Source organism: Carcharhinus amblyrhynchos, chromosome 10 (genome assembly GCF_965287045.1).
Source record: "Carcharhinus amblyrhynchos chromosome 10, sCarAmb.v2.hapA, whole genome shotgun sequence".
Classification (NCBI taxonomy): domain Eukaryota; kingdom Metazoa; phylum Chordata; class Chondrichthyes; order Carcharhiniformes; family Carcharhinidae; genus Carcharhinus; species Carcharhinus amblyrhynchos.
This window is the reverse complement of record NC_137333.1, coordinates 101,919,843-101,933,219: the sequence shown is the minus strand read 5'-3', so window position 1 is coordinate 101,933,219 and position 13,377 is coordinate 101,919,843. Positions and strand designations below refer to the sequence as shown.

Genomic DNA, 13,377 nt, shown 5'->3' with positions numbered 1-13,377 from the left:
AGTCCAAAGATTTAATTTATCATTGTCACGTGTATTGGGATGCATTGTTTCTTGCGCTGTATACATTCAAAACATCCTGTTCATAGGATACATAAGGGAGAAGGAAAAGAGAGGGTGCAGGATGTAGTGTTACACTTATAGCTAGGGTGTAGAGAGAGATCAACTTAATGTAAGGTAGATCCATTCAAAGTCTGATGGCAGCAGGGAAGAAGCTGCTCTTGAGATGTGCGAGTTAGGTGGATTGGCTGTGCTAAATTGGCCCTTAGTGCCAGGGGGACTAGCTAGGGTAAATATGTGGGGTTATGGAGATAGGGTTTGGGTGGGATTGTTGGTTGGTGCAGGCTTGATGGGCCAAATGGCCTCCTCCTGCACTGAAGGGATTCTGTAAAATCACTGCCATCCTCTGAAGTGACCCAGTGAATAATTCACTGGGCAGCTAAATACCAACAGTGCCCCCACCCCAAAAAGGAATTCGTTTTGCACTTGGTGGGGATTAGAGCCACGTTTCTGAGCTGGATTAACCTTCTCCTCCTCCTGCTTTGCCGTAGCTTTGAGCAGCTCTGTATAAACTTCGCCAACGAGAACCTGCAGCAGTTTTTCGTGCGTCACGTCTTCAAGCTGGAGCAAGAGGAGTACAACCTGGAGAACATCAACTGGCAGCACATTGAGTTCACCGATAACCAGGACGCTCTCGACATGATCGCACTCAAACCCATGAACATCATCTCTCTCATTGACGAGGAGAGCAAATTCCCTAAGGTGCGGGGGGAGTGGGGGCGGATCTGGGTGTGGTCACATTCACCACCAGGTACCCCTAGAGAAGGAGCGTGCGGTGTCTGCCCACACTGTTGACACCTTCCGTGCTCGCTGGGCACCAGGGGTGAAGTGGAGCGGGGGAAAGGAATGGGATATCGATCTTCTGAATCATATCTTGATTTGATGTGGAGTTGGACTGGGGTGGGCACAGTCCGAGGTGTCTCAACACCATGTTAAAGTCCTTCCTTATTTGGTATCACGAGTTTTCAGAGCACCTCCACTCAACCGGATGAAGGAGCAGTGCTCCAAAAGCTCGTGATTCCAAATAAATCTGTTGGACTTTTAACCTGGTGTTGTGAGACACCTTACTGTGTTTTGATTTGATACTTGAAGTTACATTTTTGTCTTTTTTTTGAAGGCAATATCCTTTTAATGATCAACTCTTTAATTTGCCCCTCGGTTTATCTGATTTAGTTCAGTTGGTTAACACCTTTTACCCCAAAATAAACATAGAAGGGACAGCACAGTGGTTAACACTGCTGCCTCACAGCACCAGGGACATGGGTTCCATTCCTGACCTTGGGTCACTGTCCGTGTGGAGTTTGCATGTTCTCCCCATGTCTACGTGGGTTTCCTCTGGGTACTCCGGTTTGCTCCCACAGTCCAAAGATGTGCGGGTTAGCTGGATTGGCCATGCTAAAAATTGCTCCTTAGTGCCCTGGGGTGTGTAGGTTAGAGGGGTTAGCGGGATGAGGGTGTGTGGGGTTATGGGGATAGGGCTTGGGTGGGATTGTGGTTGGTGCAGACTCGATGGGCCAAATAGCCTCCTTCTGCACTGTAGGGCTCTATAAATAGAGTTTAGTGGAATTGGATATCTGCTTTACTCAAAGTAGCAATAATTGTGGTGCTGCGCGGTTAAACAAACGGAAACTGAGACTTGGACAAAAACGTACCAACCATTTAACATCAAGGATTCCCTAATCCCATCTGTGTTTATAGATTTTGTGTAATATGGCATTCTAAAGGCCATTATAATCATCTTGAAACAAATTCTTTACTAAAATATATCCCAACAGGGCACGGACACAACGATGCTGAATAAACTGAATTCTCAGCACAAGCTAAACACCTACTATATCCCTCCGAAGAACAACTATGAAACCCAGTTTGGTATCAGCCATTTTGCTGGAATAGTCTACTATGAAACTAAAGGTAGGTTGGTGAGTGAATCATAATGGACTATACATTGGGTGTCACTGACTGGGCCAGCATTTGTTATCCAATCCCTAATTGCTCTTGAATTGGGCAGCTTGCTCAGTCATTTCACAGGGTGGTTAAGAATCAACCACATTGCTGTGTCGGTTTAGCTCAGTTGGCTGGGTGGCTGGTTAGTGACGCAGAGTGATGCCAACAGCGCAGGTTCAATTCCCGTACCGGCTGAGGTTATTCATGAAGTCCCCACCTTCTCAACCTTTCCACAGGGCGGCACGGGGTGGTTAGCACTGCTGCCTCACAATGCCTGGGACCTGGGTTCAATTCCTACTTGGGACACTGCCTGTGTGGGTTTCCTCCGGGTGCTCCAGTTTCCTCCCACAGTCCAAAAGACATGCTGGTTAGATGCATTGTCCCGAACAGGAGTCGGAGTGTGGCGACTAGGAGAATTTTACAGTAACTTCATTGCATTGTTAATGTAAGCCTTACTTATGACTAATAAATATACTTTACTTTCCCCTTGCTGGAAGTATGGTGATCCTCAGATATTAAATCACCACCAGTAAGCTCTCCCTCGCAAAGGGAAAAGCAGCCTCTGGTAAACTGGGACCATGGTAACTTTACCCTTTACATTGTGATGGGTGTGGAGTCACATGTAGGTAAGACTGGGTAAGGATGGCAGATTTCCTTCCCTACAGGACATTAGTGAACCAGATGTGTTTTTACAAAAATCGAGGGCCATCTTAACTAGCTTTATGTTCCAGATGTATTCAATGAATTTAAATTCCACCAACTCCCATGGTGGGGTTTGAACTCATACCCAGACAGCATTAACCTGGGCTAATGGCATTACTGACAAGGGCTTCTGAAGGAAGTAGCGCTGATGTACCATTGCGAGCTCACTAATCTAACATCAACTCCGATATAAATAACCGGCAAAAGTTCAGAGGAGAGTCTGCTTTAGAACCAGTTGCATTGAACTCCATCTGCTACGTTGGTCAGACAGGTTCTGTCACTTGCCGTCACCCCAAAATCCTCCTGGTGTTAGCGTTTGCTCGTTTTGTCCTTTTTTTTTAGGTTTTTTGGAGAAGAATCGAGACACGCTTCATGGGGACATCATTCAATTGGTCCACTCCTCCAAGAACAGATTCATCAAACAGATCTTCCAGGCTGACGTAGCCATGGTAACTAGCTCCATTTTAATTAAGGGATCCGGTTTTCTTTTGGTGTGTGTTTATCTGTGATATTTAGCGTCCCACTGCAGCCCGCCCCACTGCAACCTGCTTCCATCCATTCAACCTGAAAGGATATTGAGAAGGGAAGAGACACGTGTACTTGGTTAGCTCGGTGATTTTTTGTTTCTTTTGCTTTTACTTATTCATGGGATGTGGGTATTGTTGACATTGCCAGCATTTGTTGCCCATTTCTAAATTCCCTTGAGAAGTTGATGGTGCCCTATCTCCCTTTTCTGTGTGTTATACCTTGTTGTAGTGGTTTGGTAGAACTGAATGATTCCTCCACCATTCCAGAGAGCAGTAAGAAGTCTCTCAACACCAGTTAAAGTCCAGTAGGTTTATTTGGAATCACGAGCTTTCGGAGCACTGCCCCTTCGTTGGGTGAGTGTTTGACTCCCGTGGCCTTTTATGGGATTTGTGCCCACGGAGTTAATGTTTTGGGGGTCTCGCCCTTTCATTAGAATCGGGAAAAGTTAACTCAACTTTGGGCAAGGGGGTGAGTGGGACAAGGACTAAAGGGAGGAGAGGTTTGATCACCAAAGAGTTAGTCTTCCAAGGGGAATTGTGATGGGGCAGGAAAAAAAAACACCAGAGTCACAAAGGAAAGGGAACAAAATGGGGCAGGAATTACCAAAAGAGAAAATGTTTGAAAATCTCAGCAGGTCTGGCAGCATCTGTAACGAGAGGGAAGAGCTGACGTTTCGAGCCCAGGTGACCCTTTGTCAAAGCTAAAAGGCAAAGAAAATGGGAGATATTTACACTGTAGGGGGTGGGAATGCAAGATAAGTCATAGTCACAGAAACCAGGGGAAAGGCTGCTAATGGCAGCCGCAGCTGGAGTACTGTGTGCAGTTTTGGGCGCCGCACCTGCGCAAGGATATTTTGGCCCTGGAGGGAGTGCAGAGGAGGTTTACTAGGCTGATACCGGAGTTGAGGGGGTTGAGCTATGAGGAGAGGCTGAATAAACTAGGCTTGTACTCGTTAGAGTTTAGAAGAATGAGGGGAGATCTCATTGAGACGTATAAGATGATGAATGGGATGGATAGGATAGAGGTGGAGAGACTCTTCCCGCTCAAAAAAGACAGTAGGACTAGGGGGCACAGCCTCAAGATAAAGGGAGGCGGTTTAGAACGGAGTTGAGGAGGAACTTCTTCACTCAAAGGGTGGTGAATCTCTGGAATTCTCTGCCCGTTGAAGTGATGGAGGCTGCTTCGCTAAATATTTTTAAGAAGCGGGTTGATGGGTTTTTGATAAGAGAGGGGATTAAGGGTTATGGGGAGAGGGCGGGAAAGTGGAACTGAGCCACGACAGATCAGCCATGATCTTATTGAATGGCGGGGCAGGCTCGAAGGGCCAGATGGCCTACTCCTGCTCCTATTTCTTATGTTCTTATGTTCTTATAGAGAGAATAAAGGGCGTGAATGGCAGAGAAACTGTAATCGGAGTAAACTGTGACAGATAGAGATGTGGGTGGGCGATGGACGGCGGAGAGGTAAAATTGAGGAGAAGGGGGAGAAAAGGTATGGAAAGGGGGGGATAAAATAAGGGAAAAGAGTCAGGGGAAAGAACAACAAAGGGAGACAATAAAAAAAAAGTGCAGAATGGTTTAAAAATTAAATAAAATGAAAACCAACAGGCCGAGGTGGAGTAGAGCTAATCATTAGTAAAGTGCCGAGCCGGGAGATGAGATGCTGTTCCTCCAGTTTGCGTTGAGCTTCATTGGAACATTACAGCAGGCCAAGGACAGACATGTGAACATGGGAGCAGGATCGTGTGTTAACATGACAAGCAAATTACAATGTGAAATTGTTGAACTCAACGTAGAGTCCAGCAGGATGTAAAGCATGTAATAGAAAAATGAGGTGCTGCTCCTTAAGATTCCTGCAGCTCCAGGGAATCAGTGCAACAGGCCAAAGATAGAGATGTCAGAGCAAGGAAAGTAAAAAGACTCGTCAAGTTGGTAACTAAAAGATGTCCAATAGAATCTGCGCCATGCACCATGGGAGAGTTGGTTTGGTTCAACCAAACTTGCACTCGTTTCCTACCTCCAGTCAAATGTGACAATACACAAAAGTCTGAAACCTAAGTCTGACAAAAGATACAGAAGTCTGAGGACACATACCAACTGACTCAGGAACAGCTTCTTCCCTGCTGCCATCAGACTTTTGAATGGATCTACCATTTTCACTCAGAGGGTGTTGGGTGAGTGGAATCGGCTGCCATCGGTGGTGGTGGTGGAGGCAAATTCGATAGGGTCTTTTAAGAGACTTCTGGATGAGTACATGGGACTTAATAGGATTGAGGGGGATAGGTAAGCCTAGTAGGTAGCGATAAGATTGGCGCAACTTGTGGGCCGAATGGCCTGTTTGTGCTGTTGTTTTCCTACGATTCTGATTCTACCTTGCACTAAGTTGATCTTTCTGTACACCCTAGCTCTGACTGTAACACTACATGCTGTGTCCCCTCCTTTCTTTCTCCCTATATACTCTATGAACGGTATGCTTTGTCTGCGTAGCACACAAGGAACAATATTTTTCACTGTATCCCAATACACGTGACAATAAATCAAATCAAATTTCAGACTTGTGCACACAGCGTTACCATAAAGAGCAAGCATTTACTTCTGTTCACCCAAGAGGAGAAACACACACTCACAGCAATGAAGCGATAGTTGGCGCAAGATTTTCTCCGGTAAAACTGTGCTGGGTTAGCGGGCAGACAGATTGTCTAGCAGATTGTAGTTAAAGCTTCTTGCACTGCTGGAAGGAGAAGGCACCACTGCTTAAGTTGGTGACGGGAAAAGAAAAGGCAAACCAAGAGAAATGCTTGTACACTGTTAGTTCACAAGCAAAAAATAAGAAATAGGAGCAGGAGTCGGCCATCTAGCCCTTCGAGCCTGCCCCCCCATTCAATAAGATCATGGCTGATCTGAAGTGGATCAGTTCCACTTTCCCACTTTCTCCCCATAACCCTTAATTCCCCTTGTCTATCAGAAACCTATCTACCCGTGACTTAAATATATTCAACGAGGCAGCCTCCACCACTTCAATGGGCAGAGAATTCCAGAGATTCACCACCCTTTGAGTGAAGAAGTTCCTCGTAAAACGTTAGAGAACCTTGACCACTGCGACATCCCATGTGGAGACCAGGAGACAGCTGTGCCTTTGCAGACATTTCAGCCATCACCGTCATAAAGCTCACGGTGCTGTTGGGAATGGTGGCCGCTTGGTGGAGCGTAAAGTGAGCTCCAAGGTCGGAAATCCTCAACGTGCTGAGGAACGGGATTTATTATTTTGTTCGTGTGAGGGTTGGGAAGATGCACGCAAAGCAAAAGGGGTTGAGGATAGAGCTTCTTCACAAATGGTCTGATGGATTGCAATCTATTTGAATGTGAGTGAGCGCCTTTTTCCAGGAGGAACAAAAAAACACTATAAAAGCTGGAAAATAACAATTCCAAACACTACTCTGAACTGTGTTTCCCTCTTGGTGCCTGGGGCTATTACCCACCCCCTCATCCCACCCCCTCCCAGAATTGTAATCCTGCAACCTCCCAGGGATGACTGGGAAGTAACCGGACAATAGGGGAATGTTAAAGTCTGTCTTTTCTCCCTTTTTTTAAAAAAAATTTTTGTCTTTTTAATTATAAAAATATTGGGGTGGGAGCGAGGGGTGAGGCAGTGGGAAGCAGCAGGTCATGTGATTATTTCCAGCAAGAGGTCATCCCTCGCAGCAGCCTGGGGAATGCGCCATCGGAATATCGGGATGACGTCCAACGGTTTTCCAGCTGCTTTCTTCGGTGGATAGCAAACTGTGGACAATGCACATTCCGATGTTTCCGAAATCCCACCCCGACCTACGTCAGCAGCACAAATGAGCGACGGTATCTCCCCCCAATTTCGCACGCCTCCACCACATTCCCATCGGAGGAGCTGTCCATATTCCACTCCTTCCCTCCACCCGCGCACCCCACCCCCCCCCCCCCCCCCCCCCCCCCCCAACAAAAGGCTGAGACACACCAACATGGATTACAGCTCCACAGCTGAATCAACAAATCCTGTTCCAAGTAACTGAACTCTGGCGCATCAGCTACGGAGAAATGTGACCGGGATCAGTCTTGGATTCCAGCAACAGGCTGAGTGAAATTCAGTGAAATGTTTTGATACCCTGGGGCAGAGTGCGGTGGTTGGAGGGGTTGGCAGAGTTGGGGTGGGGGAGGGGAAGGGGTGCAGATTGCTTGCCCGCTGGCTGTGGGGGCAGTCCCCCCCCCCCGCCAACTCCCCGTTTCCAGTCAGCAAGGGCAGCTCCCTCTTTTTTTTTTGTAATGGCCAAAAACGCAGCCTTTGAAAGGGGGCAGCTTCCCGACGGCAGGATTGGGGAGGTCGGAGGGGGCAACTGTTACAGGCCAATTATTTTTTTTAACATGCATGACCAGCCACCCCCTCCCCAACCCCCAAACCCCACCATCCTCTCCCACTCAATGAACTGTAGCCAAAGTTCTGTCTGTTCTAGTGGTGTTACAGGGAGAAAGAGGGGTGCAGTGGATGGGGTGGAGGGAGGGGTGCAGTGGCTGGGGTGGGGGGGAGAGCAGGGAGGGGTGCAGTGGGTGGGGTGGGGGGAGGGGAGGGAGGGGTGCAGTGGGTGGGGTGGGGGGAGGGGAGGGAGGGGTGCAGTGGCTGGGGGTGGAGGGGGAAAGGGAGGGATGCAGTGGTTTGGGGGGGGAGGCGCAGGGGGAAAAAGGGGCGATAGCTCCTCCTTCGCTGAGATGGTCTGACAGCAGCCGCCATTTTCACTCAGGTCATTTTTCAAAGCGCCAAGGGGAAGCCGCCATTTTGAAGCCCCCCCCCCTCATCCCCACTCTTTCCCTTACCCACAACTGCAGCTGTTCCGCCGCAGGGGGCTTCTCACTGATCCTCCAGCGTCGGAAACCTCCAACCAACTGTGCTTGGATTGGACAGTGAGCCCGCCCTCTAGCCCGAGCCTGTAAGTGACCAGTCCATGTGTTGCAGAGGTTAGCGAGCTGCGTTCCATCCCAGCCTTGGGGCCTCGACTCCGAGCATCAGCATTCGGCACGCCAGGTTAGTAATCCCCCTCGCCCTCTTCACCCAGCCTAGTAATCCCCCTCGCCCTCTTCACCCAGCCTGCACAAGCAATGCAACTTAACCCAAACCTCTCATTTCCCCACAGTGTTAAAGAGGATATTCACCTCCCTCCCTCTCCCTCCCTCCCACCATTGTAATGTAGTGGCCTTGCTAAAAACCTCCAGATTAGCTCCAATTTTGCGACGGAAACCCTGACTTGGCACAAAGGCTAACCTAATTCCATATCGACTGGGATGGTCAACAGAGAGGAGGAGGAGGAGAGGCTGGAAAAGATGGGATTGTGGGCAGCACAGTGGTTAGCACTGCTGCCCCACAAGACCCAGGGACCTGGGTTCGATTCCCGGCTTGGGTCTGTGCAGAGTCTGCACATTCTCCCCGTGTCTGCATGGGTTTCCTCCGGATTCCTCCCTCAGTCCAAAAAAAAACGTGCTGGTTAGATGTATTGGCCATGCTAAATTCCCCCTCCGTGTAGCGACGAGGGGATTTTCACAGTGACTTCATTGCGGTGTTAATGTAAGGGGCTGTCAGTGGGTTTTGTTTCCTGTCCCCTCTCGGTACAGGGTGGCGGCGGTGCAGGAGTTAATGGTGACTGCGGCGTGTGTGCCAGAGGAAAGTGTCTCTGGCTGTTTCATTGCTTCCTGTGTTGTTTTGATTTCCACTGCCTTCCTTATTCCCAGGGAGCAGAGACGAGGAAGCGCTCACCGACCCTCAGCAGCCAGTTCAAGCGCTCGCTGGAGCTGCTGATGAGAACGCTCAGTGTCTGCCAGCCCTTCTTTGTTCGCTGCATCAAGCCCAATGAATACAAGAAGTCCATGGTAAGAACCTGCCGATTTTCCGCGACGGGATAATCTGTGTGAAATTCTGTGGGACAAATGTGAGGGGGAAGTGGGAAAGCAGAGCTCCTGCTCAAGCCCAAGAGACTTGAGGCAGAAGCTCTGAAGTGTTGGACGCCGTTGTGGTTCTCAGAGCAGGGTGCGTTTAAAACGGAAAACCAGCACCGGGAGATTTGCACGCGCACCGGATTGGAAAATCAACACGCCGTTTATTATTTTACTCTCAAATCCCGTGTGTGCCTCTGTTGAAGATCGCCCTTTCTTGCTTGCGTGGAAAGCAGACGTTGCTGGGTTTCGAGGCATTGGCGACATTAAGGGATATGGGAGGGAAACCCACGCAGACACGGGGAGAATGCGCAAACCCCACACACAGTCACCTGAGACTGGGTTCGAACCTGGCACTGTGAGGCAACAGTGCTAACCACCGTGCCACTCAGATGAAGAATCCATCACCATCAGTTGGACCCCTCTCCTTGCAGAAGCGCTAAATGTTTTCCGGTCTTGTGACTGCGGGGGGGTGGTGGTTTTGATGAGAGTAGTGAAAGAGATAGTGTTTCTGGGAGCAGAGATTCCACCTGTGGTGGGGCGGGGGCGGGCACAGGTGACTGGTAAAACACCCAGCTGGCATAAGAACGTAAGAAATAGGAGCAGGAGTAGGCCATCTAGCCCTTCGAGCCTGCCCCGCCATTCAATAAGATCATGGCTGATCTGTTGTGGCTCAGTTCCACATTCCCGCCCTCTCCCCATAACCCTTAATCCCCTCTCCTATCAAAAACCCATCAACCCGCGTCTTAAAAATATTTAGCGAGGCAGCCTCCACCACTTCAACGGGCAGAGAATTCCAGAGATTCACCACCCTTTGAGTGAAGAAGTTCCTCCTCAACTCCGTTCTAAACCGCCCCCCCCTTTATCTTGAGGCTGTGCCCCCTAGTCCTGCTGTCCTTTCTGAGCGGGAAGAGTCTCTCCACCTCTACCCTATCCATCCCATTCATCATCTTATACGTCTCAATGAGATCTCCCCTCATTCTTCTAAACTCTAACGAGTACAAGCCTAGTTTATTCAGCCTCTCCTCATAGCTCAACCCCCTCAACTCCGGTATCAGCCTAGTAAACCTCCTCTGCACAGATGAGGCTACAACTTGTAAAGCACTGTTTGGTGTTGTGGGGTCGGGGAAGGCACTACAAATGCGGGCGGTGACTAGTGTGGTCCTGCAGAGATCGGTGCTCGAGCCCCCCCTGCTATTCACAATATTCAACAATGATCTGGATGAGGGAAACAAATGTTATATTTCCAAGTCTGCTCTCACATTGGAGGGAATGAGAAATGGTGAGGAGGACTTTGCGACTTCAAGGCAATTAAGTCGCCTTGAGTGAGTGAGTGGGCAAATACACCTCAGATGCAGTGTAATGTGGATAAGTGGGAAGTTTCCCACTTTGGAGGGAGAAACAGAATGGCAGAGAGTTCTTTAAATGACAGCTTGGGAAATGTTCACGTACAACATTTGGACACCAGCCACTGAGAGCAAGCATGTGGCTACAGGAAGTACCCACGTGGTGTATTTCCAAAGCAGCTGATATTGCCACCCAGGTCAATTCGAACAGTTAAGTGCTGGGTTATTCGACGATGGAAGCCTTCGCAATCTGCCCTGCCCCTCAGCTGCAATTCACCAATCAATTCAGCAGTCACAGATTAGCATTCAGGAGGGCAGCGGTTGGCACTGCTGCCTCAGGGACCCAGGTTCGATTCTGGCCTCAGGTCACTGTCTGTCTGTGTGGAGTTTGCACATTCTCCCCGTGTCTGCATGGGTTTCCTCTGGGTGTTCCGGTTTCCTCCCAAAGATGTGCGGGTCAGTTTGATTGGCCAAGATAAAATTGGCACAAGTGCCAGGGGGATTAGCACGGTAAATATATGAGCTTGCAGGTGTAGGGTCTGGGTGGGATTGTGGTTGGTATAGACTCGGTGGGCTGAATGGCCTGTTGTGCTATGGGGATTCTAATGAAAAAGGTGAATTCTAGGATGGTGGGGCTTTTCTCTCCTATTCCCTATCCTGTGGATGATACTGGAACCCCCTACATCTGCTGGAGGTATAGAAGGGTCTACGTTGGGAGTTTTCCCGAATCTCACACATCCACCCCACACTCTGTGTGAAGTACTTACCAGCTGAGCCAAGCAGGATGGATTGCGTTTTTTTTTGACGGTGGTGTCTCTTTGCCATCCCACAGTTATTTGACCGGGAGCTGTGTGTCCGTCAGCTGAGATACTCTGGAATGATGGAGACTATTCGGATCAGACGAGCCGGTTATCCCATTCGTTACACCTTTGTGGAGTTTGTGGACCGATATCGGGTGCTGATGCCTGGAGTGAAACCAGCTTACAAACAGGTAAATCCCGGACCTCGCTGCGGACGGTGGCACAGTGGTTAGCACCGCTGCCTCACAGCGCCAGGGACCCGGGTTCGATTCTTGGCTTGGGTCACTGGCTGAGTGGAGTCTGCACATTCTCCCCGTGTCTGTGTGGGTTTCCTTCGGGTGCTCAGGTTTCCTCCCACAACCCGAAAGATGTGCTGGTTCAGTGCATTGGTCATACTAAATTCTCCCTCAAAGTAACTGAACAGGCGCCAGAGTGTGGCAACTAGGGGATTCTCACAGTAACTTGATTGCAGTGTTAATATAAGCCTACTTTGTGACGCTAATAAATAAACTTCTAAAAACTTTAAACTTTAATTTTTTATTGGAGATTTAATGGTTCCCCTCTTGCATTCTGATCTTTAATTTTGTTGGCTGGGCCAACATTTATTGTCCATCCCTAATCCTCCATGAGGAGGTGGCCGTGAGCTACCTCCTAGTTGGCAGCCCATGTAGGTTCAAGGAGAAAAGGTGGCAAAGTGGTTGTGTCACTGAACAAGTAGTCCCGAGACCCAGGTTCATGATCTGGCTGATTTCAAGAAGAACTCTTGGGGCTAAAGAGATCAAGGGATATGGGGGGAAGGGGGGATCAGGATATTGAATTCGATGATCAAAATGAATGTGGGAGGAGGCTCGAAGGGCCAAATGGCCTCTACCTGCTTCTATGTTTCTATGGCAGCTGGTAGAATTTGCATCAGTAATGGTGAACGTGAAACTATCACCGATTTGTTGTAAAAAACCATCTGGTTCGCTAACGTCCTTTAGGGAAGGAAATCTGCCATTCTTACCTGTTCTGGCCTACATGTGACCCCAGAGCCACACCAATGTGGTTGATTCTTAACAACCCCCCAAAATGGCCAAGTGAGACATTCGGTTGAGGGCAATTATGAATGGGCAACAAATGCTGGCCTTGCCGGCGATGCGCATCCCATGAAGGAATCAAGGAAGGAAAATGTGCACCCATGTTTAGAGAATCTCTACAGAGCAGAAGGAGGTCATGTCACCCATCGAGTCTGCACTGATCACAATCCCACCCAGGCCCTATGTATTTACCCTACTAGTCCCACTGGGGTCAATTTAGCATGACCAGCTAACCTAAACTGCACATCTTTGGGCTGTGGGAGGAAACCCATGCAGACACTGGGAGAACATGCAAACTCCACACAGACAGTGACCTGAGGCCGGATTTGAACCCAGGTTCCTGGCGTTGTGAGGCAGCAGTACCACTGTGCCACCCTGGTGGGCGTTCCAGGATTTTGACCAAGCGACATTGACACAGTTGATTTGTGTTGCGATTCGGAGTTGATGATGTGCCTGTGTGCTGTCGGTGGAAACTGCAGGTTTGGGATCAGCTGGTGAAGGTAGTAAGTTAGTTATTCACAGCCAGTCTGGTTAGAAACCCTGGCAAGTTTCACTGCTCTGTGGGTTCCCACACTACTCTACTCTACCCGTTGACAGGTTTAGTGGCACAGTGGTTAGCACTGCTGCTTCACCGCTCCAAAGACCTGGGTTCAATTCCCACTTGGGTCACTGTATGTGTGGAGTTTGCACATTCTCCCCATGTCTGTGTGGGTTTCCTCCAGGTGCTCTGCTTTCTTCCCACACTCCAAAAATGTGCGGGTTTAGGTGGATTGGCCATGCTAAATTGATCCTTAGTGTCCTGGGATGCGTAGTTAGAGGGATTAGTGGGATAAATATATGGGGTGACGGAGATAGGGCCTGGGTACGATTGTGGTCAGTGCAGACTTGATGGGCCGAATGGCCACCTTCTGCACTGTCAGAATTCTATGAGAAGCAGAACCTCTTCAATGTGAGTCTTCTCTGGAAGAGGATGGGG

General features: G+C 49.1%; 1 protein-coding gene across 2 annotated transcripts in view; it reads left to right on the top strand.

Moving 5' to 3' along the window:
- The window catches only part of myo7aa (myosin VIIAa), a 120,204-nt gene that overhangs the window by 40,340 nt on the left and 66,487 nt on the right, over window positions 1-13,377 (top strand). For both annotated transcript variants that reach the window (XM_080197678.1, XM_080197676.1), the window contains 5 exons: window positions 549-759; window positions 1,833-1,968; window positions 3,046-3,152; window positions 8,979-9,116; window positions 11,358-11,516. In XM_080197678.1, the coding sequence (XP_080053804.1) occupies window positions 549-759; window positions 1,833-1,968; window positions 3,046-3,152; window positions 8,979-9,116; window positions 11,358-11,516 (751 nt within the window). The remainder of the gene's footprint in view (window positions 1-548; window positions 760-1,832; window positions 1,969-3,045; window positions 3,153-8,978; window positions 9,117-11,357; window positions 11,517-13,377) is intronic.